This window comes from Canis aureus, chromosome 36, assembly GCF_053574225.1.
Source record: "Canis aureus isolate CA01 chromosome 36, VMU_Caureus_v.1.0, whole genome shotgun sequence".
Classification (NCBI taxonomy): domain Eukaryota; kingdom Metazoa; phylum Chordata; class Mammalia; order Carnivora; family Canidae; genus Canis; species Canis aureus.
This window is the reverse complement of record NC_135646.1, coordinates 15,419,968-15,447,442: the sequence shown is the minus strand read 5'-3', so window position 1 is coordinate 15,447,442 and position 27,475 is coordinate 15,419,968. Positions and strand designations below refer to the sequence as shown.

The following is a 27,475-nucleotide window of genomic DNA, read 5'->3' as shown; positions in this document are numbered from 1 at the left end:
TTACAGAATAAATAACTCCTGTTTTTTTTTAAAAGATTTATTTTAGAGTGAGCACAAGTCGGGGGAGGGGTAGAAGGAGAGGAAGAGAGAGAAAACTCAAGAAGACTCCCCACTGAGCAAGGAGCCCAACGTGGGGCTTGATCTCAGGGACTTGGCATCATGACCTGAGCTGAAATCAAGAGCCTGCCACTCAACCTACTGAGCCACCCAGGTGTCTCATAACCCTTGTTCTAAGTAATACTGCAAAGCTATCTTATTCTTCCTCCTGCAAAGAAATTTCTAGGCTAATGACTTGGGTTAGGAGAATTAAGTTACTCATCTAGTTATGGAACATCTGAATGATCAGGAACCAGGAGACTGGTCTGTGGATTCTGGGCCAGTGCTTTTTCCTGGATCTCAAAGTTTCTCCTCAGTTGGCCTTGGGGTTGCCCTGTTGCCCAACTCACTTGTCTTCTTGGGAGATGTGGCAACTGATATTTACAACTTTCTAAAACATTTTCCTGGCCCCTGCATCGCCTACTGTTTCTTGTAACTGAAGTTTTATTAGGGTGAGGGCATAACCACTCAGGTCCCCTTCCAGACCCACCACAACCATCCTTACACCTGCTTTCCTATTCAGAGACTGGGACGGGACATGTCTGTGCCAACAAACGAAGTTCAGTCACTGCAGCCACAGTTTTTTGTGTGAAAATTTATGGAAGAGTTTCTTGTCAGATTCATTTGATGAGGGGCTGAAATTACTCACCATTGTATCCGTTCCCAAATCCAAAGCTTGAAAAGAGAGCTCGAGGAGCGATGTGTCCTCGTAAGTGAGAAAGGTGTATCCTGTTGTTTCCAGTGAATGATACCACTTCTCTTGGGGACTCGCCCTGCAAGGGATGCTGGGATAATAACACCAGTTAGGTTCTCTACCTTCCTCCTCACCTGGATATTCTTTCCTGGAGGTGGTGCGTGGAAGAGAAGATTTTAGTGAGCGTTCTTTTTGGTTCTGTGAGTTTTCCCTAGAGTTTTCATCTGCCTCTTTTCAGTGTTTGTGGTTGCTTATGTTTGCATCTACCTTCCTGCCCTGCATGTGGCCACCTGAAGTCCTCCACCTCTGCTCAGCCATCTCTGCTTTACTTTGTTCCCAACCATCTCCTGTGTGCTGACTTGTCCATCCCCTCACCTCACTTATTCCCTCCAGCCTTGGCCCTTCTTCCCTCCTCCACAAACAATTTCCAGTTATCCTTTCCAAATATGCTCCTATGTAACACTGTCCCAGAACAAACTTGCCCCTTCTCTTATCAAATAAACTGCTTTCAATAAGCCTCTCCTAACTCCCGAAACAAACATCCCATAATCCACCTCGCTCTAAAATATTGCTTTTCATAACCTCCATTTGCTCTCCTCCCCTCAAAGAAACAAACTGTCTTCAGAGTTCCTTCTTATTTGGGCACAGAGCTACCTCAGTGAAACCGTAAAACACACATACACAAACACACACACACACACACACACACACGACCAACAACCTCCCGAACAAAGAAAAATGACCTAATATAATCTTGCCTTCCCTTTCCCTCCCTGAGAAAGAAAACTCTCGTGAGGTATATAAGGACCCATTTGTGTCTCTGAGGATTTTCTTCTTCCTGATGAAATAAGCTAAGGAGAAATACAGTAAGGCATTCCAAGGCCAAACACATTCTACTGTTTATTACACATATTACATTCTTAAATAAAAATGCGTCACATAACATTTTTTGCATAGATATCTTACAATATACCAATTTAAAAAAGAATTATGAAACAGACCAGTAACAAAAATAAATTTTTTCTTCATTAATAATTTTGTAACATTAACATACCACCATCATATAATACAAATAATAGTTTTAAATCTTAAGACTTTTGTACAGCAAAAAAACTTGACAAAGTAATATATTTATATATATATATAAAAAGCTTAAAAAAAATAAAATGTCAAAAAAAGGCATAACCGAGGGCTATAAGACTGGGTACTTCTGTGATATATTATAAATACCAGAGAAGGCCTGAGAGAATGTGACCGGGGGAGGCGGGGGAGGGGAGGGGACTGGGAGGAGGTCTCTCCGAACACACTTGTTAGACACATCTGGCAAAAAGAAAATGTATAGTGCAAAAACAAATTTCTTCAAGCAACTGTTAAGAGGAGAATAGAGACTGGAAAGCAAAGTGGTGGTGGCTGGGGAGTTGTGTGGCGGGAATGGGGACAGAGTGATGAGAGAGAAGGGGGTTTGGGGGGTATTTACGGAAAGGAAGGGGAGGCTGCAAAAACATTAAACATTTATTTTTGCCTCTGTGTTAGCAAGGAGATCTTGGCCATAATAGGTGTATTTTTCCTCCCTGGAATGAAGCAGAAGTGAAAGATAAGGAAATTAAACCAAGTCTGGGTTTAGATAGGAAATGCATGCTGGAAAAAACTAAAATCAAATCAAAAGGTTGAGAACCAGCCAATGAGCCCCAAAGCCTTTCAGGAGCTAGATTTGCAGAAATCATTCTGCCTCCAGTCCAAAGGCCTAGGATTAAAATGTCCCCTCTCCCCACCCTCCGCCCCTCCCCTCCATGTGGAACTCCCAGTGTGGTTTCAATATACTGGCATTATAAGCATCCATCCCCCCCAAAAGATATTAGGCACTGGTGGCTACTCCTCTTAAACATCAGTAGCCTGTTTTCCTTCTGCGAAGGTACAATAGGTACATCTGCACACGTGCATGGCATGTGCACACATACCACCCTCATTATTCTGACGTGGGGTCCATTTTATGGCAGTAGACAGAAGCTGGAGTCAAAGCAATTTACGATTCCAAAGCTTACAGTTGAAAAAAATTGTATAAACAGTCCCCAACAAAGAACGTATCACCCTTCCCTCATGACCGCTGAGAGGGAGCCCTGTTTGAAAAGAGTATCTGGTTTGGGATATTAGTGAAGTGATGGCCCAGGATTTCGCTCTCCCATTTTCTGATACCTGTTTCCCGAGGACTTACAAACGCAAATGCAAAACACCTGAAGAATACAGTACTCTATTGGAAGGGCGCGCATAAGAAAGTGAATTGCAGCTTGATTTTCCCCCTGTTCCTTCCGGGATCTATTAGGAACCAGCAGAGGGGACGTAAGAGTGTTAAAAGCAAGAGAAAACCCTGAAGCCTCAGGCCATTAGTCACAGGATCTCACATTTACAAGCAGTTTTTGTTTCCTTGGACACATTTTTGTTGTTCTATCTCAAGTATTCCCAAAGATCCTCACTGAGGAAAGTAGGCCATCAAAGAGGCATTGATGGACGCTCAGGCCAGCCCCACTAGTTTTCCAAACTGAGATATCACCATGTTTACCGAAATGTAACCCAGACTCAGAATTCGAATTCTCTCCTCCTGCCCCCACCCCACGCTTGGCAGGTGGCCACTTCTGGAAGATGCCAGGGAAAGCTTCCACAAGTACATTTCAAACAGGTTCCACTTAACGAATTTTCACTTTGGCAAAGATCCGGGTGCAAAATTATGGCCAGAAATGCCGGCCCTCGTCAGATCTTTTAAAAAGAAAGAATGAACCTGCTTTTTGCAGTTAAATACGTTGCATCTCTCTGACTTTCCCTACCTTCTTCCTTCTCCTAAAACCAAACTCATGCAAAAGAGAGGACAAAAGCACTGTGCACTGTATTTTATATTTTATGAAGCGACTTCCATCGAGGAAATCACTTTGAACCAATGAAACTGATCACTAAGATGTTGTCATTGTTGCCGGTTGAGTTAATTTCTTTTGACTTTGCCATCAAATTCAGGCATGGGGGCTATGGGCGGAATGTTCTGAATGCACTAGGTGAGCTGCCCTGAAAGTCCCATTTATTTCCCCTTTGATGCAAATAGACATGGCTAATCTGGAAGCTTTATCCCAAACTAAAGCCCCTAAAAAAATCTTCTCTGGCTTCTGGATTCAAAGAAGATTTTTTAAAAGTAGGAATCAGTTCTGCAAATCGTGCGTGAGGTTGGCTTTCTTTTTACCCTGTTATAATCAGGCAATCTAAGATGTAAAAAGGGCACAAGAGGTGCAGGAGGGGAGGAGACAGGGGATTTGAAGGGCTTTGCAAGGGAAAGCACATAGAAGGGAGAAGGAAATGGTCAGCATGAAGTTCATTTTGGGGTCTCCGATATTTTTATAAAATGCAGCTTTGTCACGGAATCTGAACATTTCTTTTTCTGGACATAGTACTCATCACCACCAGGCTTTAAGCTGGGCCAATTAACCATTAGTGGGGCAGGAGGCCAGTAGCTAGGAGAAGCATCATAATTTCATGTTTCCACATCTTTGACTTACAGCCATGTGGTAGGAGAAAGAAGCACAACTTGAAATAAAGAAAATTGTCAATGGCTTAGAAACACTCTTTCTCTATACATCGAACTCTGAACCCTGGATCAAATGTGCTTGAGAGGACAACCACAAGAAACACCATGCTAGGTTTTTCCTTCCAAATTTGGGATCCCCGGAAATGTCAGGAGGTGACAATTTAAATGAGAAAGCGGTTTGATGTGTTTTAAATGTCCAGTAAAGCACTATTTTAAATAACCTGTCCTCCTGGGAGCCAAGTATTTTCAGATGGTTATTTCTTGGAAAGCCTGTTCTCTCTGGCAGGCTCTTACCAACCACCTCTGCCATTTCAGAGATGATGGACATTTTATCACAAATCCGTTTCCAAAATGATTGGCGCTACCCTCGCTGTTATGGATAGGTTATTGTTCACAGGTGTCAATTGGGCTAGAGAAGAACAGTTTCCAAGCCATACACTTAGCACCCACCAAATTTCAGGCCAATTCTCACAGTCCACAAATGACTCTGAAGCAAGCAAGCCCCACCATCATGGTTCAGTGCACCCTGCTCTGAGAAAGGTCAGGAGCACAGTACAAAGGACCTCACTGATACAAAAGAGAGAGGAATCACTGAACATTTCAGACACTGATGAGGACCAAAGGGTCTTTGTTCTGCCACATTCAAATGAGAACTTTTCAAGACCACAGATGACAACAGGGAGCAAACAAGCAATGATTACTCTTTTGCATTCTTTTTTTTTTTAAACTTTCTTTTTAATAGAGCCTTGCATTGGTCAGTTCAAAAATTAAATTCAGTATTATAAACCCTTAATAATAGCATTTCGAGAGGCAAGAGCAGCTCCAGCTGGGGAGAGGACATTTGTAAATCGTGGCAGCCACGGCTAATGCCATCACTGGTATGTGCGTGCATTCATGCTGGAGGCTGCTACAGAAAGGGAAATCAACGAACCAACAAAATCTGGGGTGTCTAAAGTTTCATCTAGTGCACTGACTGGAGGCGCTACAGTTTAATACAGCTGAGGTTTAAGGTCCCTCACACATCCTTCATCCAGAAAGGATGCACCACACATTCAAATATAATCCCATGATACGCCCTGATGGACTGGCCACAAAATGCACTCAAATGCAGTAGAGAACTACGAGATTGTCAGCAAGCAGTGCTCCAGAAAATGTTTCTAAGTCATGTCTAGTTTTAAATCTTTGGAATAAAACTGATTTTTTTTTTTTTTAAATACCCTCCAACTAACATATACAGAATTGCCTCCGGCAAATGGGCAGATTTTATGTGTGTGTGTTTTAGGGTGGTTTTTCTTTTTTGTTGTTGTTGTTGTTGTTGGTTTTTGTTCTTGTTGTTGTTGCTGTTGTTGCTGTTGTTTTGGTTTTTGGTCTACATTGAAAAAGGGGAAAAGAGAAAGAAAACTTTAAGGGCCAGACCTCAGAATGCCCAGGTGTCCCATCGGTAGCTACCGCATTTGTAATCAGGAGGCTCCTTTACCCTTTGACGGGCACTTTCAACATTTCGGGGAAGTCAAAGGTTGTAGAAAGCTGAGAAACCAAATGCCAAGGATCTTGAAGGTTGCTGTCATACATGTATTTGTGTTTCTTATATTATTATTTCCTTTTAAAGACTTCAGTTTTGCATCCCAAATAGGTATGGGGCGGCATTTTAACAGTCAATGAGTCAAACAGTCAAAGGAGGGCAGAAGGGGAGCCAGCTGGTATGAAGGAGCAGCAACCATGTGCGGACCAAATGCCATTTTTGTTTTTTAGACGTGTCTTGAAGGGATGGTCCCAGAATATACAAAATATACAATCTGTCCTAATAACCACCCCGCTTGCTTGCATAGGCCATTTAATGGTCCTAAAGGCAGTCTTTGGAGTTGAGGCCAGTGCCAGCTAGCTAAGAATGCGGGTAGATAGAGACCGATATTGGATGTGTGTGGGATGAAAAGTGAGGAATGTGAACCCCCTTGGAGTCAGCTTTTGCAGAGTAAATGTGAGGCCTCTGTTGATCCTGGGTGCTCTAGGTCACAAAGTCATGGTGGGTCTAGCCAAAAAGAATTAGAAACATGTCTCTCCTTTCAGACAGACCATGAGAGAAACTTCTCAACCCTTTCCTTAAATGTCCACCCTTCATTCCCACAATGGCATTTTGAATTGTGTGTTTTAACAAGTGGGGGAGTATGAGCTCAGTGGGTATGAGAGAGGAAGATAGGATGATATTTTCGGAAGCCACTAGACTCAGGAGGCATCCTCAGTTTTCCCCACTCCTGGAAAGAGTGATATTTTTTGGCTTTTTGTCAGGTCATAACCCAGAGTTAGGTTAAATATGCAGCTGCCCTTTGAGACTAGCAACATCTATGCTGAGACTGGTTATAGGGCAGCAATGACACCCAGCACGGGGTTGATCACTATGCGCTGAGGTCATGATGCCTCAAGGGGGATGAGAGAACTGTGATGTCCCATCTGATTGGCTGCTTCGAGAGCTGGACATCCAGGTGCCGAGAAAGTCCTGGAGAGGTTTAGTCCATGGAGAAAAGATAAAACATTTAAGCTTCCAAATAAGCTTTTCAAGTTTTCGTTAGCAAAAACAGAGATTAAAAAGAAAAAATCTAGCACTGGCAATAAGGTGAGGCTCAAGGGATATACTGTGACTTATCATCAAGGACTTTATTCTCTTGGCCACTTTGCAGTCATGCTAGAAGTTTCCAGAATCCCTAGTGCATATGGTGTGCAAGAGTCAAAAAGTAAGAAAAGAAAACTCCTCCCTTGAGAGTGAAGTCTAGAGAAATGCAGGCCAGAAAGGTGTATGGTGTTATTCCAGTCTGCCGCCGCTAAGGCCGTTGGTATCGACTCGAAAGATCTCAATAGTACTAAGGAGAACCAAAACCGATCAACAGTTCTGTGAGGAAGTCGGACGCACGGAATAGGAGGACTTTTCACACACAAAGGACAAATAAACCAAGAGTTAATTTTGGCTACCAAACTGCAATTTGGTTTTCTAGGTCATTTTCCCCCAACTATTTAAAAAGAAACATTAGTGCTACACATATGCAACTTTACGACGTTGTATTCTCCTATCAAGTTGCACTGAGAAGCAAGTTAAATAAGCCCCTCTTACTGCCGTCCACCTGCAGAGACGTCACATCCGTTTTCTTTGATTTCCATTGGCAACAGCGGGAAATAATTCCAATAGTGCTGAAGTAAGCAGCCAGTCTGCCTTGCTGAGTTCACCTGGTTTCCTTCTTCTTCGTCTTCTACCATCTGGCAAGGGCAAGGCATAAAGAATAGACGTATATATTTTAAATATAGCTGAGTGCATGACAGTGCGTGTGTGTGGGTCTATGTGAGTGCATGTGTGTGTGTGTGTCTGTGTGTGTGTGTGTGCGTGTACACAGAGGTTTATGAGTGAGAACTTTCTTCTGCGAGGCAATGGATCCCCGCCTGAAGTCCAGCCCCCTGCCTCACGGCATTTCCTTCAGACAACGGCCGACGCCATGGCAACTCTGGCCTTTAGGGGTTTTAGATATGTCTCTTCATGTGGAGGGCAAGATGGTCAGACCTGGAAAAACACCTAGGAAATATAAACAACAACAAGGATATAAGAGGGGTCCAGGCAACAACCTCAACTTCCAGCACCCCTTAGAAAATGATTAACCCTACCTCAACAAGGCAGTACATATGTCCTAAGAAACAAGGTGGTGTGTGGGAAAGGTGAGCTCAGGGTCAGACTGCGTGGGTTCGAACCCCCAGTTCTTCCCATCCTTGTGTGACTCTGAGCATGTTAACCTTTCTGTGCCTTCATTCATTGTCAGTAAAATGGGGATAATTGTAGCACTCGCTGCATGGGCTGGTTTATGGGGATTAAATAAGATGATCTATGTAAAGTGCTTAGAATATTGCCTCACACATAGTAAGATGTCAGCAAATGTTAACTATTATCATAGTCATCATTATTAAAGAAGAAACTACTATGAAGGCACTTCAGAAACACGGGACATACCCATATACCAGAAGTATGGCAGAAAATGATTAGCTCATATTTTCCAATGGTGGAACTCATTTCAACACCCAGAGTTGAATCTTGAACTTTATAATGAAGGCCCAGAAATGCTGCCTGTGATACCTACAGGTCTCTATTATACCAGTCAAGAAAAAGAATGGAGAAGTGAGTTCCCGTTTACTGAGAATGAGATAACATGCAGGCATGTACTAGGTATTTCTTCAACATTACCCAGTACCATTCTTGGCAACTATCCATGCTAAGCATTCACACCTCTTGTGTGTGTGTGTGTGTGTGTGGTAAGGAAACTGAGGCAAGGGTCCTGTAGCTAGTGAGTGGTAGACCTGGAATTCAAACCCAGGCAGACCCGCAAGTCCACTCTTTTGAATGCCCACGCTTTCTAATGCCCAGTTTTCTTGGTGCCTGAGGTCCACCACTGAGTCTCTTCCTCAGCCTCAGAGTGGAGGCAGTGGTCATCTTCACTATCCTTTCCTTTGACACTCACAACTTGATCTTCTCTTGGGTAGCCATGCTCCTGCACTCCTAGTTGTATGGGGCTGACCCTTCTTCTAAGGCTAAAGCTATGACCATAGTGGTCTGCTTAAGCTATAGTCAAGTGACCCATCAAGGTTCATGAGAGCTAGTCCTGGAACACTGGAGAGCTAGTCCTGGAACTATTCAAAGGGAGAAGCTCTTTTCCCACTGGGGCTGCTATGCTACTAACACTGAAGGTGGAGCTGTTGGTATCCATATGGCAATGTGGGAAAGAGCCTGTTGAGAACAAAGTCAACAGAGAAAAATGGGCCAGAGGATAGAAAGAGAGAGAAAGAAGACTGATGACAACATCTGGAGACCCTGGATCCAGCCAAACCTAAAGACCAATCTAATTTTGGTCTTCTTAGTCAGTTGAACTAATAAATACTCTTCAAAGATAATGTCAGTCTGAGTCAGGTTTCTGTATCATATAACTAATGGAGTGGGCATTTCTATATCCCCACAGCCTACCATCTAAGGCTCTGGCTAGAATCCCAGTAAAGTCAGCACATGAGATAGCAATCATTCCTAGCTCTGAGTGTGTGCTCTCCCTCTGGATTCTTTTCTTGAAACTGACCATCTCTTACCTGTGAGGATATTCCCAGGCTCTCCAGAGGCCCAAGACATGCTCGCAGTCCAACATTCTCGTTATGATGTTAACAAGCTGCCCTGTTAGCAAGATTTCCTGTTCAATGCAGGATTTCCCCATGTTTGTTCATTCTTAAAACAAACAAACAAAAAAATCTACCCTATCTCCTGACCCCAACGTTCTCCACCCACTCTGTTTGTGTTGATTTTTTTTAAATAGGCACACACATGCAGGTTAGAACCCCAAGGAAATGAAGTAAAAAAGAACCATGGCAAAATCGGAGATACATAAGAATGGTAAGGTATTGTAGAAAATAATCTAACTCAATAACTTATTGAGTAATAATAATTCTAATTATACCCACTTATTTCAGGCCCTAATTTAATATCAATAAGATATTTGGATAATCGCTTAGAGTGCCATCTGAAAGGGATTTAATTTACCATAAAACACTGATAAATATTCTTTAAAAGTAAGTGCTTACTAGTCACTAGTATACAGAATAGCAATACAGCCTATAGGGAATTCGGCAGTTAACTCCCGTGACTGTCTTATCCTGAGGGCACGCTCGCTGCCTGTTCTCTTTCTTCCCTCCCTCCCTCCCTGTCTCCTTTCTTACCTCCCTCCTTCCTTCCTTCATCTCAACAGCCTAGAGAAAGAAGATCTAAGTTGGGAAGTTCTTTTTGTAGGCATTTCCTTTTTAAAGTTAACATCCTTAACAAGAACTCTATAAAGAAGATGCCATTCTTATCCCTTCCACCAGCTGAGATAGTCATCAAAAAGAGGCGAAGCCAAAATCTGAACCCCAGTAGTGTGACTCTGGAGCCCATGTTCTAGCCACACCTGCTCTTTAAACTGAGAAGAAGGGAGAGCTAAACTGTCAGTTTAAGGAGTCTGTAGTAGGTAGAATAATGGGTTCCCCCTCAACCAAATATCCACACCTAATCCCTGGAAACTGTAAATATGTTACATGATGTGGTAAAGGGGAATTAGGGCTGTGGATGGAATTAATTTGCTAACCAGCTGATTCTAAAATAGGAAGATTATTCTGGATTATCTGGTAGGGCCAATGTCATCTTGAATATCCTTGAAAATGGAAGAGGGAGTTGAAAGAGAACACAGAAGCAGCATGAGAAGGACTCAACAGCTTGGATGATGGAGGGATGGGGTAAGCAGGCAAGAAATGTGGGCCACCTCTAGAAGCTGGAAAAGATGAGGAAATGGATTCTCTCTAGAGCATCTAGAAAAAAACACAGCACTGCCAATACCTTGATTATACCCAGCTGACCTTCTAACCCACAGGTTACCTATAAGATGTTACCTAAAAGGTATAACATTTGTCAAGTTAAACAAAAATCATACTAAATTTGTGGCAATTGATAATGGTAGCAACTAGAAAATGAATCCAGAAGTCAGTCTAGTCCGACCTGAGCAGTGACACCTGCGAGAAAGCAACAAAACAGGCACCAGGATCCTGCCTGTCTGAGAGAGGAACATAAGGATTGGAGATGGTAGAGGTGAAGGAAAGGTTCTTGGCCTGGGGACAAAACTTCTTTCCTTTCCTTTCTAATTCCTGGAGACCTAAGGGAAAAATAGCATTCTTGATACAGAATTTCATTTGCAGAAACCATTTAGTGATGTATGCATTCCAGACTTTTCTTCTGCCTTTGCCCTTTGCCTAGTGTGTGCTGGGTATCTAGCAATATATGTACAAGCATCTATCTTTATGCTTCGAGATCTTGCAGGGAAAAAGAAAAGTTAAAAAAGAAAACAACAAGTTTTTAATGTGGTGTGAAATCTAACTGTACTCCTCCCAAACTGAACCAGAACTTGTTATTTGTTCAGATTCTTGGAAGTAGATGGTGCCTAGAATTTAGACTAGGTCTCTCACCATTGGGGTTTTACTTAAATTCAATATACCAGCAAGCTACTTAGTCAGGATTAATTTATATTTATTAATTTACACTTACGGAGCTCCATATAAGAATAGTAAAAGGTAACAGATAAACTCACCACCTAGAAATGTGGGATCAAATAATTCTAAGAGTAATATACCCCCAGAGGGTATTTATGACTATACAGTCCTCGGATGACCTTAAATAAGAAGGTCCTTAATGACTGAAATTTGTTCATTATAGAGAACTAGTCAAACCTTTATTGCCATTTCCTTGGGTTTATGGAAAAGGCACAGTAAAGGCATGTGGGTATTAAAGCAACCCTCCAGGGCACCAAAGGGGCTAGATATGGGTTGGTATTTGTTACTGCCTATAAGTAGATCGATTCAAAGATCAAAATGTGTCCTTCCGACCGCCCAAGATCTTGAAGGTACTACTCTGATAGCAGCCTCCCTGAGTTATAACTGTGCTCAGCTGACAGAACGATAGCCTGTGTAAACCACTGGTAGAAATAGAGCCCTGTTTACCATCAGTAGCAGCCTCATGCTGTATGGGCTGGGAAACAGGGCTCACTCCTCTAGGGTGAGCAGCTGGTCCCTCCATGGCTTACGGTTCAGTCTGATGGCCAGGAAGTGGGAGAGCCTCGCTGCTTTCCCCCCCAGCCCAGACCTGAAGCCAGAGGTCACAAAACCCAATGTCTTCAGGGGCCCACAGATAAAGGAAATGAGTGCAATGGGTTAAGGACTATCTGGTTCTACTTTTGATAAGGCACGGATATGAAGAAATACCACTCTTCTGTAAGAGGACAAAACTGAGCAAGCGCAATGATGATGGCAACTGATGGTATGGCTTCATATTGGGGAGACCGCAGGAAGTGGTGGGAACAGTGAGAAATTAGTGATCACATGGCCATCACAAATGGGTAGTGATTACTATTTAGGTTCAGAAAATTATGGCCACATGGGAATGTGAGCCCAGTGTTACCAGATCTCCTGGTTTTTCCAGACAAAGCCAGAGATGCAGACATTTTTGTGGCATCTAGTAATTTTAAAAGTAAGTAAAGCAAATAAACAAACTCTCATTTATTTTTTTCAATCTACCCAATAGCAAAATAAAAGTACAAATTAGACTTGGTATATGCTTTAAAGACAGAAAGCCCCAAACCTAGCTTAGCCTCTAGAGTGGTCTGATTTCTCAAATTATAAGAAAGCAAGACAGAGGTTTCTTAACGCTTATTATACACAGTGTGTTACCAACAGGATTCAGAGTCCTGCTAAGGGCTACAGATGCCCTCTTTTCTGAAGGTAAAAGTCCGCTAAGGAATGCCAGCTTCCAGTCACGCCAGGCTTTCCTTTCATCTGCTTTGGGACCACTCCAATTCCCCATGCCACCTCCTGGACCTGCTCTATTCTTAGCACAATCACTGCAATTGAAATGTAAGGTGCTGCTGGTCGTGAGACACTAATGAGAATCCAACCCTATATTTCTGACATTGTCAAAAATGCACTGACTCTTGGCCAATGCCACAGGACTTTGACCCAGATCTCCCCCAAATCACACTCTCCCCCAAATACCATGACAGAATTTGTACCAACTGCTCAGCAAATTTCTAGCTCCAGGAACCATATATTTTGGTAAAGAAAAATAAAGAAAAAGACTAACCAAATTACCCATCTCTGACATCTTCCCTGATCCAGTTGGCTTGAAATATTTCACCACATAAATCATACAAATGGTCAGATTTAATCCTAGTATATCAACTGTTGGACAGTTGTAAATTCTTCAGTAAGTCAGTTGATCTGCAGAGAGGAATACTAACTCTGGCAATTTCCCAATAAGAATTCTTGGTCCATTCCTAAGAATGAATGCAATCTATAACGCACAATCTCCACGTAATAGCCTTATCACCCTTCAGGGATGGGCGACTTTTGTGTATGCCTACTACTACCATAGTTGACAACTCACAGGGGATTCATCTTCATCCCAGTTGATATAATGCTCTTCCTCAAAGGACTGTGGGCAAAGAGTCACCCTCTATGCAGCTTCTTTATTAGTGGCCAGGAGTAGAGAGAAATGAACTTGAGATGGCAGTTGAGGGAAGATGTCAAATAAGAAGAAATATTACTGAAGTATAATCCTGTAGCAAAACAGCCACTGATTCACATAAATTCAGGGGGCCTTGGAGATAATGGGATAGAAATTAAAAAACAGGTTACATTCTTGGGTAGCAGAGGAGAGAACTCCAAGGGAATGAGAGACAATAGCTTTGTAAAGTGGACTTCCTCAGCCCTGGGGTGGGAGGTTATCTCTGAACTCCAGGAGGCATGGGGGCTTTATTTAGTTCTTAAAGAATGAAGATAAGAGGAAAATAGCCTCTTCAGGAAGAAGAAAAAAAGGAGGAAAAACATGAATGCTCCTTTATAAGCATCTTAAGGGAGCACCAAGCTAACTGGCCACCCATGAGATTTGGCCACTACCGCTCTGCTCTCCAAACAAACACATGCTACTACAGAGCAAGGCCTGGTGCAGGGAGGTGCCAGCACAGGGACTGGGAGGCAGGATGTGAAAGCGATCGCATTTCCTCCCACGGAGAGCCAGGCCTCTACGGACATCCTGCACACCCCTCCTGCCATCCTGCGAGCTGGGGAACCCTGAGGCTTTCAGGGCTTTTATCGTATTAGAAGCATTTTTCTCATCATAACTGAGACCTTTAGTATTGCATTAAAAAGATGGTTAATTTTCTTAAGCTTCCTTTTAAACACAGAAATAGGATTAGAAGGATAACATGCTCAGATGCAAGCCCATTATTTGATTATGTCTAAACCTAATCCTGCCTTCACCTTGGCCTGCAGAGTCTCCATTTTGGGGTTTATTGGTTGATAATGCCAGGGCTGTCAGATACTATTACTTGTGTAGTATCTGTTGCTACGTGCTCTTTCTTCCACCATCAAATGCTGAAGGTTGGAAATTGAATTATATAGGATCAGTTCTCAAAGCTTCACCATCTTTTAGACCTTTGTACCTATTTTCAAAGGAGAAAGAATGATTCAGGCCCCCAAAGAATGGGGACTCTCTCCAGTAAATTCATTTGTAACAACGCTTCAGAGGAAAGCCTTATGCGTAACCTTCTTTCCACTAAGCAGGCTTTCTATATTTTCATATGATTAAGAATCAGGAAAAACGGTATTGATGTTAATAAAAAGATCAGAAGGAACAGCTATAGATGACCATTCCCTATCCTATTACTTTCCATATTATAGTAAAATCATCTATCACATCATCTCCCTGAGGGTAGGAACTGTGTCTCCTTGCTATGCATGGCTCCCATGATTCCCGGCCCAAAGCTGGTGCTCAGTACTTGTGTGACTGAACCAAGAATTCATCTCATCTCTGGATTATACACAAGAAGGCACCCTTATCCCATTGGTTTTCTCAGTGGAGAAGTAAAAGGCATTCACAGGCCTGAGTGTCTGAGGCAGAGGCTTGGGATAACCCCAGAAGCACACAGACAGCCCACCCCATGACCCACCTCACCTTCTCCCCTCCCCGTCCCAGCAGCTTCTAGGTTTCTTTACCTGTCGCAGTGGTTGCATTTAAAGGGCTTTGCACCTGTGTGTTTCCTGTAGTGCCTCGTGAGCTCATCGCTTCGTGCAAAACGCCATTCACACCCTTCCCATGAGCACTTATAAGGCTTCTCACCTGCAAGAAGAGATGGAATGACCATGGTCAACACCAGGAACAAAATGGCCACAGGCCTCATTAATTTCTCCTACCTATCTGTCGTCTTGGAAAAGAGTTATATTATAAATCATTCTTGAAAGTCTACATTTCCTAATACAGTTTGTCACATTTTCTTTAGACTCCTGGTATTTTGTTGTTGCTGTCGTTGTTGTCGTTGTTTTAACCTTCAAGAATGGTTTCAGAGGATCTTCTAATCTGGAGCTGTCACTTCAGTTCCCATAGTCAGAATATTTCCTTCAACTGGTGAGGGATCAATTTTTATTTATTTTCTATTCCCTGGAGCACTTCGACCCCCACTGTCCAAGTAGAAAGGAAATGTGCTATTTTCATCTGAACCACAAATGCTTCTAATTCTATTTTTCTCCAGAACCTACAGTAATTTACCATTTCAGCCTTTTTAGCCTTCTCCCTCCTACCACAAACTGGAGCCAGGGAGCTGACGGACAAGGCAAACAGCTCAGGTCTCCCAGAACCACTGTTCCTTCCAGTAAATGGGAGTGGATGGACAGTCATGAGAAAGCACTACCATTCGAGAATAAAACAAAGATCACCTGATGATTCCTGGCGTTTATGTAGAATGCAGTCACAAAGTCCTGTTTGAGAAGCCCATAACCTAATCACTCTAGAGCATTCATATTAGACAGCGATACAGAGTATCACAAAATATTTTTAAAGCCAATTTGTAGAGCAAGGTTTTTGCCACACTGAAGCTGCTTATAAGTACGAAATTTGAGCTCTTGTGCTCAAGTGACCTTTTTGCACAGTAAATACAGATGGAGGGATATGTAAGAGAAAGTACATGATTTTTCCTTAAACCTTTTCTTTAACCCATCAACGTCTGTCACCAAACATGGCAAATATTTACCCTTCCAACTGTATGGTGGGCTGATTCTGATTAAGAAGAAAAATAATCTTAAGAAATCCTGAGAGTTACTGAGCCCTCCTAACTGAGAGGCAGGTGAGCTCTGAAGATGACCTTCCAGGGCCCAGCTTTCAGCACTGCCCCTAACTGGGCTAAGGTTTTTTTTTTTTTTTTAAGATTTTATTTATTCATTCATGAGAGACAGAGAGAGAGAGAGAGAGGCAGAGACAAAGGCAGAGGGAGAAGCAGGCTCCATGCAGGGAGCCCAACGTGGGACTTGATCCTGGGTCTCCAGGATCATGCCCTGGGCTGAAGGCTATGCTAAATCGCTGAGCCACCCAGGCTGCCCAACCCTGGGCTAAGTTAACAAACCTATCTGTGTCTCTGTTTTTCTAGAGATAATAGTAGTATGTAACTCAAAGTGCTTGGAGAGCATAACTTAATATATATATATATACACACATATATATATATATATATGTTGTATATATAATACATATATAATATATATTATATATTAACATATATATTAACATATATTAATTAGAACACTGTCTGGCACACACATCACATCACTGGTAAATGTTATAAATTGCCAAACCTCAAATTTCAGTATACACAGGTGCCAAAGTAGTACTATGGCTGCCCCATTATTGCTCTATTTTTAATAGCTAGACCTTCACTAGGCAGCACATAAGGAGACATTGCCCAGGTACTATACTTGACCCACTTTCTTCTTTCCACCTTTTTCCTTCCCTTTAAACCTGACTACAAAGTGTTCACAATTCTTTATTTGTATCACCTAGAATTGAACCAAACATGATTGAAAATTTTATTTCATTAAATCGATGCCCTAGTGAGCCACTGCTCTATAAGGCCCATAGAGGAGAGAGGAATGAGAAACACAGGCATTTCTTTTAAAGAGAACCAAGAGGACATGAAGGAGGGCTAGAAGCACAGGAGGAAACCCATTCACTTTTGGAAATCAGAAAAAAAAAAAAAAAGAATCACTGAGCAGTGTTAAAAGTTCACCTTCTGGATCCTTAAAGCCAAAATTTTAGAAAATTGTACCTGCTGAAGAGAAAGTAGCAGAAGGGGGTGGGGTGTCAAATCAACTTTGGAGTAACACACCTGGGATTGGAATTCATTACAGAACATGCCTCGGTGTCCTTCTTTGTCAAATGGGACTGAGTTCCCATGTTTGTTGTGAGATTTAAATATGTCGTCATGTGTAGGACACATATCTTGAGCCTGACACACAGTAAATAATTTCAATTTATTTTTCTCTCATGTACACCTGTGTCCTCAGAAGCTGTGTAAAGGTTGTCACCCAAAACTTTCAGAGCTCAGGTTCCAGACAGCTGAGTCTGGAGTCACTCTGGGCAACCTAAATATTGGGAAAATAGTGTTTTTAAGTTTTAAATATTTTCTCAGTGTACTGATAAAAAATGTGCCAGAAAAAGAGTGTTCTTTAGATTACTCTGAAGGACTGGGATGCTGAGGGGAATTAAAGAGACCCCAGTTGGAGAGGTATGCCCTCCCTGAGAGGCGTGTTGGCATCATTTACTTAATGTGATTGATTGCCCACCAGGCACCATTACTTCAAGGAAATCTGGCACAAACAAATAGAAAAGGAGAATGAGGCAACGTCAAAGACTTTAGAAATTCACAATGCCCTCCACATTCCTCCCCACAAGGCCTTCAAATGCAAGTAAAACTGGAGGTTCCTAGATCTCGGGGACCAAACACACCCCAAATGCAACAAGGCATCTGGAAATCCCATGACATTCTACAACAACAAGCAGAGACATCTAGTCCCCAAAATCAATCCCACAATCGAACTAACCCATCACTGGCAACCACATTTTGAAGGACACAGGAAGGACAGCGAGAAAATGGGAGGTTCAAGTAGATGTCTTTGGGTATTTTTGAAAAATTGTTATTTCAAACTGTTTGGTTTTCCCCTTGCTGAATTTTTTAAAAAATAGTTTTGTTTTTTATTTTGATAATTAAGGATTTAGTTACTTCCCAGAAACTAATGTAGACTCAATTAATTCTGGCACAAACCAACTATCCTATCCAGTGGCTATTTCAGTATTCCTGTTTGCCAGTGTATAGACAGAAACTACAGATAGTTTGACTTGGCTTTGAATTGTATCACCTAATGTTGTTTCCTGCTTGCAGCCAGAAGCAGCTCCTGTGGGTCCTAATATTTAGCCAAGACGCAGTGCTTCATCAAGCTATTTTTCCAGTGTCTGATTCATTTACCTACAAGTTGCCATTTCTGCAATTACTCACTAATATTAACTTTAAAATAACCAAGAAAGAACTTGACCAAATGAGGGGGCAGTGCCTGATACAGACAAAGTTCAGAAACCAGAGGAGGAAAAAATATTAAAAATTGGGAATAAGACTTCATATTTAAGGCTCAGAAATGGTGGGGTTAGGCTGGCCTCATTTCTAGGTTCCATTCTGGCTTCTGTAAACCAGTGTCTACTTGAAAGGCAGCAGTGAAAATCCTCTGTCAGTACTTTGCATGGCCAACATCACACCTCCCTAGACACCAGCACCCACTGCTTGATGTCAGGGGCAGAGCCACCTATATCCACGATGCATTAGTTTTCATCTGAACAGCCTACCTAAAGATTTCTGTGTATTTCATAAAAAGCTTAGTTTTTTTTTTCTCTATAGAAGAATGGCTTTCTTTCTAAAAGAATGGAAGAAAGGAAGAGAAAGGGGACAGATGGAGGGAGGGAAGGAGGAAGAAAGCAAGGAGGGAAGAAAAAAGAGAAAAGGGTGGGCAGTTGTAACTAGAGCAGACTTCATGCAAAATCAGCTTATCTCCTTTATCCTGCCCTCTCTTTCACCCTCCTTCTCTTCTTGCTCCACTCCAGGCACCATTTCTGGGTAGAAGACAGAAAGTGGCATACCCTTGCCCAATGCTATACTGTATGGCACCTGGGATAATGCCTTCCTTTCAGCTCACTGCAACTCAATAATAATGATCAAAAATGCTCGAGAGGTCTATATGAGACAGGCAGATGGGAGAAAAGCTTAAAACATTAGGGCTCAAGTCTGGAAGGGGTGTGTGGATGAAGGCGGGCACATAACAAACCGGATGGATGAGAGAGCATGCCAATGCCTGCACAGTTCACAGGGCCAGAAGTGGAGACACTGTCAGAACCCACCCCCCTGAATTGCAGGGGGAATATCAGGATCTACTTTTCCTCTCTGGAAATTAACCCCAGGAGACGTGTTTCCCTCAGAGGTGATAGTAGGTCTAATCAGGTGTAAATACATTTATAGCCGTACGAGGGCTCTTAAGAAGAGCTAAGGATGCTTGAGAAACAGGACTTGACATTTAGCAAGGTTGAATCATGGCAAGAATTCATGCTCTCCCACAGAATGGCCTCTGAATTGGAATGTGGGCTAAACCAGTATGGCATTTTTTTAGTTTCTTACAGAGTAACTCTCTCCACATCACGATCATCAAATTTGATTGGTCAAAATGTACATAAATACTTTTGAACATGCACCTCCAATACAAGTAGATTTAGTCATGACTTGTACAAATGTACTGATGTCCTAACATATTAGGGTATTATAAAATATGCTTTCAATACAGAAATTAAAAAGAATGGGAGTAAATTAAATACAAACGAAGCCTTACATTTTTCTTCCTGCACTCAAAAAGACTGCATTGTACACTTTACTTTAGAGGCCACTGCCCCATAGGGTAAGTGGAAACAGCTTGACTCCAAGCTCCCTGGTCTCAGTGCTTCCAGACTTGGGCCCTATAGTCTGTTCTCCTTACAGCAGTCCTTTGAAAATATAAATCAGTGTGGGTGGGTCCTTCATAGGGGATATATTTCCATATAACTGGTTTCTCTGACATCCTCTAGATTTGATTTTGTGCATTGGAAAACATTCTATGAAGCATTCTACAGACCTCACCAGACTGCCAAAGAAGTTCATGACCCAAACAAGGTTAGGAAGAAATCACAGTGTGAATGTTGCAGTAGCTTCCTGTCATTCTCAGAATCCAAGTCAAAAGCCTCAGCAGCCCCATAGTGTAGAGTCTTCTGATCTCATCTCCTACCCCCATTCTCGGGGCCTTTGCACATACTAACCCTTGCTCTCTCACCTTATTCAGGTCCCTACTCAAGAATGTCTCCTCCTCAGAGAGCCCTACCCTCAACCATCCTCCATAAGACAGCAGATTCTATCCCCTTCTCCATAACACTTAATCACTTTGAAATTAGACTACATATTGTTTTTGTATTATTGTTTGCTTCCCCTACCAGAATGTAAGTTTTGTGCAGGCATCGGTTTTGTTTGCTATAATACTGAAGGCACTAAAGCAGGGCCTGGCTCAATGCAGTGAATGAATAAAGCATCCTGGTTCATAACAGAGAATCAAGTGACACAGAGGGTAGGGCAGCTTGTGTGATTTCGGCCCCTGGCTTTCTATGAATTGAACTGGCTTAAGAGTAGAAAATGTTCATTTGCTGGCCAATCCTCTACTCCAGGGAATGAAGTATGGAACTACGATGGATTAAATATACCTTCACCATCAAAGATCACTTCCACTTCTTCGTGATCTTCCGCAGCCTAAAGAAAGACATTGCCTCAAAATCTTCCTGTAATATTCAGCTCACACTTGGGACCACAGTCTCCTGAGCAACGTCCCCTCTGGGAAACCAAGTGCGTCATTTTATGGAACTCATTTATAAAGGTTCTCACTGAATATGTGTTTGGAAGAGCATGAGTGATACGTCAAATGTACCGCACCATAAATTTGCCTTTAAGATATAGGTCGTAGAATAAAATATGAAGGTGTCAGAATTGTGCATTCCAGGTTTAAAAGTGTCTTGAAAATATACATCGTTAATGCAAATTTTCTGCTTTTGTTTCCTGATCTGCAAATTTTCAAGTTCCTAATCCAATTCCTAGAGAGACTAGGACCTTGACATGCCCAGATTTCAGTTAAAACTAATTTTATCTATTGCTTCTTACGTTTAAAAAAATGTTACTGGATTTTTATTATTTGGGCTTGTCAAAGTCCTGGTCTCCTTAGGACTTGGATTAGGAACCTGAAATTTTGCAGATCAGGAAATGAAAAAGTAAAAAGGATAGGAGGAAGAACGCTTCATAATGGGTTTGTATTGCCACTGAGTACATCTAGAGGAAACCCAGCAATTGCTTTCACATCACACTCAGTAGCACTAGAGAATTTAAGCCACCTGGGGAATAAAGACACTGAGAGAGAGAAAATGTCACTAAGCTTTCTTAACACTGGAAAAAGAGTAAGCAGTAAACAGCACTCCACAGCTTGGCCATCCCTTCTCAGGGTATATGAATTGCAAGTAAAAAACACCCCAAGTTATTAACTGCTTTGGAAAACTGGCTCAGAGCTCTCTTGGATTCCAGCTGAACCTTCAATATTTTCTTTTTTCAAGGCATTTGAGATAGGTGATTGTTGGAAAACAAGACAAAGGCTTTCTTTTCCAGAACTTCAGGAGCTTTTACAACAACTACATAAAACAAAATACACATTTATTTATGTTACACATTGATTTTGTTTTTTTTTCATTCATCCATTACTTGCTTACCCCAAACCTTCAAGGTACTGGGACACCTGAGTGGCTGAATTTGCATAAAGCAGCAGTCATTGCACAGAGCACACACTTCTCCTCTTTTCTTTTATTCATAAAACAACTAATAAAATAACTGGCCTACGTCAGGTTAAAACTTTACAGCCTGGATCACCACCTAAAATGGCTGCTTAAAATGTATATTCTAAAAGTTAAACTAGGGGATCCCTGGGTGGCGCAGCGGTTTGGCGCCTGCCTTTGGCCCAGGGCGTGATCCTGGAGACCCGGGATCGAATCCCACATCGGGCTCCCGGTGCATGGAGCCTGCTTCTCCTTCTGCCTGTGTCTCTGCCTCTCTCTCTCTGTCTCTGTGTGACTATCATAAATAAATAAAAAATTAAAAAAATAAATAAAGTTAAACTATACCCTCAATAAGAAATAGCTCCTACTTCAGAATATGGAGAGGGGTGGGAAAGAATTTTGACATAATCCCCAAACTACTGACATCTGTGGTGTCTAGGATAGTAGCCACTAGCCACATGTGGCTATGAGCATTTGAAATGTGGCCAAAGTGACTAAAGAACTGAACTTCTAATTTATTTTTAATTAAAATAAAAACTGAAACATTATAAAGGATATTTTATACTCTTGTTTTGGTAGGACTACATTTAAATTTAACCACTGAAAATTCAGCATATGGATTTAAATATACCATAAGTACATAATACACACTGGGTTTCAGACTTTGTTTAAAAAAAGAATGTAAGCTTATCTCATTAATTTTTTCACCTTGACCTGACATTGAAATGATTATAATTTGGATATATTAGTTTAGGTAAAATATTATTAAAATTAATTTTACCTATTCCTTTTCACTTTTTAAAAAATGTGGCTACTAGAGAATTCTAAATTACATATACAACTTGCTTTCTATTTTAAACAGCACTGTTTTAAAATGTATTTTCTCCGGGGAAATCCCATCATCACCTCAAGTGTAAACTTTTCCCCATGCCCAGCCCAAAAAGCTTGTTACCACCTTGCCTTTCAGATCCATGAACCCTAACATGCATTAACTCCAAAACATCTCATCTCCGTCCACGGCTGAGCAGGCAAAGTCAAATACCTAGACTTCTGGTCTCATCCACTGAGAATGAAAATACAGCCTTCTCAGCCTGACAAGTTGGATTCAATCTACATTAATTGTCGGCTCAAATCTGTACCAAGCAATGACACTGCTGGAGATAAAGCTAAAAGCAAAGGTCTCTGTAGTAGAGGAGTTCCCCCGCGGTGAAGCCCCATGCATGTATACAAACTACACAAGGCCCACATGTTTGATAAAGGCATGTGCATGACATGTAGAGGAGGGATTCCCTAAAACTCTGTAGGAACACTAGGGCAGCCATCCCTAGATGCCTCAATGAATCTGAATCATTGCTCTCTCGGAGAAAAACGGGCTCATTATCAAAAAAAAAAAAAAAAAAGGATTAGCCATCAAAAGTCAGATTCTTCCTGTTTCACCTTTGCTGCCTAATAGCAATGTGGTTTTGAAGAGTCAGTAAACTTCTTTCAGATTTATTGTTTTTAACTGTGTGGGGAAGGAATAGAAAAAAATCTGTCCTACTTCCCTTTTAGTTATGAAGATTCAATGGAATCTAGCATAATGAAGTGATTGGTCAATTACAAAGTTCCAAATGCATGAAAGGTGTTATCATGATGATGGTGATATTGGAAGACAGTGTGCAGGCATTCGAAGGCCAGAGAAGGCTATGGGCACAGAGGCTGTGTCAGGTCTGTTTGCAGGGCAAGGATGGAAAGGTTTCTCCACAAGATTTATAGACCCCAAGCATCACTTCTCAGATCTACCTTACCTTGTGAAGCACAGCCAGGAAATACACAAGATTAAGCAAATCTTTGGGGGCCAGCTTCCATTTTTAATGATTATTAACTTCTTCCAAGAAGTGTCTTTGGAAGTGAGGTGTTAAGTTTTTGGTAAATTTATTTGAAATGTCGGAGAAAGACTGGATTGGTCATGAAAACTGGCAACTACTTCAGATGTTGGATTAAGTATAGCTGTTGGCAACTGGAGTTTTTTCAACATGCAGCCTGTGATCCCAATGCATGTGTTTCAGAAACCACAGCATGTTTCTCCTATGCCAAGGGGTCTCATAATATTCTCAAAGTCAAACTGAATATTTATTTAATTAAAAATGCATACGTTGTTCTAATATTTTTAGGGGGCTAAGTGAGGTATAACTCATACTCTCCCTCCAAAACAACATCCCACAAATCGTAGGATAGGTATTATTGGAATTCTCAAAAGACTGTAAACTCACTTATAAATTTAGACTCCAACACTCATACCTAAAGTTATATGTTCTCAAGTTGTGAAATAGATAAGCATGATCATGTAGGGAAACTACATGCTTTTCTGGCATGGAGGTTAATTCTTTCTTTTTTTTTTTTTTTTTCTTATTTTGGTTTTATCCTTGTCTTTGTTGTTGCTATTCAAGATTAATACTTTTTTAATTTTTAAAAAAGATTTTGCTTATTTACTTATTTAGAGACCATGTGCATGTGCATGCAAACTGGGAGAAGAACACAGGGAGACGGAGAGAGAGAACCTCAAGCAGCCTCTTCACGCAGCACAGAGCCCAGTGTGGGGCTTAAACCCATGACCCTGAGATCATGACCTGAACAGAAACCAAGAGTCAGATGCTCAACCAATTGAGCCATCCAGGCACCCCTCAAGATTAACTTTTAAAAATTATTTTATCAGCTTTTTCAGAGATAAAGCCAAAGAAAATTTAATGTCAATTTGGAAACTTAAGTATATTTTGGTAATTACCAAAGTTATGATAAAGTTAAAAGCTAGAAATAAGCTAAATATGAAGAAAACAGTTGTTAAAACATTCATCTTTTTTCCTGTTAAGATGACAATGACAACACCATGTGAAATGGTTGAAAATCCATTTATAGGACACTTCTTCTACTGAATACTCAAGTTATTATTCTGTAAGCCACTTTCCCACAATTCAATTTACTGTATTTAGATAGAAACTTGATTATTTCAAAATATTAATTTTAAATTCATAGCCAATTTTTACTTTTTTGCATTCAAATGTAAAGATAGCCATATTGCAGAGGATGTATGCAGGCACAGCCTATGACTACCACAATGACCAAACTACTAATTTTTGAAATACTTTTAAAAATTTAATTTTAAGAATGAAGAGAAAGAAATGTTACCTTAGCTCCATAGATGTTCCAAGCTTAGTTAATATCGGAAGTTATCAAAAAGCCACTCAGAAAGTGACATCTCTAATGCAGATGGGCACCCTTCAGAAGTAAACCAACACAGAACAAGAACCCTTCCCTCAAAGATCCAATTCATTGCTGAATTTAGCAACTCAGGTGTATGGCTTCAAGTGTGTATCACAAGAAACTGTTCTGCATGGGGAGAGGGGTAGTAGTAAGGAAAAGTACAAATGCGGAGTAAACAGCTTTGAGGGAAGGTAGCATTACCTGATACCTCTTGGAGAGGACTGGAGGGGGCCTGAGGGCAGTGTGAGATTAGTAAATCCGAAAGTCATGGAAACAGGGGGTGCATGGAAATATAGTATAGGTGGGTGAGTAAGAGAGGCTGAAACAAACCTCACCAGACCCTGGACCCATGGTTGTCATTGATTGGCACATATCACAGTAGTTGATGATGCCTAATCTATTGTCCTAAGCATACTGAACTTTTCACTAACTAAAAACTAGAAAATATAAATGCAAATCATTTACTATTAGGATGAAAGTTAACTTTCTGCTACATGTTTGATAAATATGAAAAGAGATGCATCGATGGTATAGAAAACCCACAGGAGTGGATAATCCAAAAACCATCTCAGATATAATTTTGGAAGCTATCACATGATTGGCTTCAGCATCCTGAATTTGTTCTTATTAAGCTACAGCTAATTTGGTTATTCCTTGATTATATAAATGCAGATGGCGGAGAGAAAGTGACCCACGCATATGATTATTTTATAGGCAATTTGCCCTGTACCCTTTAAAAAAAAAAAAAAAAAGGTAACTTTATCAATCTTCAAGAAACCCAAATCGGATAATTTACATAGAAATGATAAAGAGATGGGCCCTCCACTGGACCAGCTACTATTCAAGTTGAATAGATCTAATTCTCTAGAGATTTTTAGAGGCAAATATTAAATCAGCCAAGCTTTAAAACATCAATTTGTCTGCATAACTCTCTTCCAAGATGATCAAACACTGTTTTTTAGAGACTGAATTTACTCATTAGCTAAAGCAACCTAAATATGTACCATACCCAACTATGAAGTGTAAGAAAAGGGTAACTCAAAGGAAAAATTTAAGTGTCTTATTTTGACAAATAATAACCTAAGACAGATGCTCTTCACATACCACTGCCTATATACTTAAAAGAGATGTTCACAAAACTACCTCACTTATTTTTCTACCCTAACCTACCCACTCCTCCTTACCTAAGCCCCTCTCTCTCCAGCATCCTGAAGCTGCCCTCCACAGCCTGTCCCACTTACTAGAATGTCCTCTACTAGAATGTATCTATCTTCCACATGTCATCCCATCCTAAAGTGTTCCTCCTGTTTAGAAATCTACAGTCTTGTCAGAGTTTGCACTCTTTGGCTACTTATTTACTATGTCCTGTGAGATATTTAATTTCCTATGCCTTGATCCCTTGCCCTGCTTTCCCCACCCATATGACATAGAAAGTGCTTTTAACACTGGGACACCTAATACCACCAGTTCAATAAATGTAATTAAAACAATGTGTGTCCAAGCACAGGGCTAGATGATTCTCAGTTGCTTGTCATCACCCACAATGTCTAGCACAGGCTCAGGCACATTGTATGTACTCCATATGATGCTTGCTAATTAACAGACGGGTGATCAATCAAAAATTAACAGTACAGAAAGCTTTGTTACCACCTTGCCTTCCAGATTCAAAAGCCCTAACATGCATTAACTCTGAAATACTTCATCTCTGTCCATTGGGTGAGCAGGCAAAGTCAAATGTCTAGACTTCTGGTCTCATTCACTAATGGTGAAAATACAGCCTCTTTAAGGTGACAAGTTGGAGTTAATCTACATTAATTATTAGTCTAATATGTACTGAGCAGTGACAATGCTGGAGATGAAAGCTAATAGCAAAGGATCTCTGCATTAGAGGAGTTCCCAGGTGAAGAAGTCCCACCTGTTTGTATGCATGAAGCCACAGCATGTGCAAAGACTCAGAGATGAGTGACAGTGGTTTATCATAGTTGAGGTAAAGGATGAGTATATAAGGAGGAATTTCAAGAACGACTGGAGAGGTGGTAAGAGCCAGACCCTGTGGGGCCTCGAAGACCAGGTATTCCCTCCAGGAGACTGCCTTGAGGTCAGAGCCCATGCCTCTGCATATTTGTATCCTCAGAGCCTGGCCCAATATGTGGCACTAGTACTTTAAAAAGCATATCCTCTGAGAAGTGATTCTAGATCAACTCTGGTAGTTGAGTGTTCCTTCCTCTCTATTCCTATAACTTCCTATAGAAGAGTCTTATACTGCTTCAGTCATTTTTTCCTGTTATCGCCTCACAAAACCAAATGCTTCTTTCAGGGGCAGAGATCAGATTTATTCACAGTAGTATTTCCAAGACTCAGAATGCCGAAAACATGTCAAAGACCCCTGATGCACTTGACTGAACGAACACATACATATGTTATGAGTCCTTCTTCAAACCTTCTTTAAACACAGTAATCTAGATCCTCCTACATCCTCTTTCTGCTGCTTCATAATATGAATAATTAGGAAGAAAACACAATGATTGAAGCCACCCATGGAATCTACATTAACATACACACACATGACATCCCCCCCAAATCTGCAAACAATTCAGCA

At 41.2% G+C, this 27,475-nt stretch overlaps 1 protein-coding gene across 5 annotated transcripts in view; it reads right to left on the bottom strand.

Moving 5' to 3' along the window:
• Positions 1 to 1,677: 1,677 nt before the first annotated feature.
• The window catches only part of KLF7 (KLF transcription factor 7), a 91,692-nt gene continuing 65,894 nt past the window's right edge, over positions 1,678 to 27,475 (bottom strand). For 3 of the 5 annotated variants that reach the window (XM_077885046.1, XM_077885045.1, XM_077885049.1), the window contains 2 exons: positions 14,934 to 15,057; positions 1,678 to 7,911 (listed from right to left, as the gene is read on the bottom strand). In XM_077885046.1, the coding sequence (XP_077741172.1) occupies positions 7,860 to 7,911; positions 14,934 to 15,057 (176 nt within the window). In that variant the 3' untranslated portion in view covers positions 1,678 to 7,859. Of the gene's footprint in view, positions 7,912 to 9,461; positions 9,544 to 14,933; positions 15,058 to 27,475 lie in introns of all 5 variants that reach the window. The other 2 variants (XR_013372912.1, XM_077885047.1) reach the window with 2 other exon arrangements.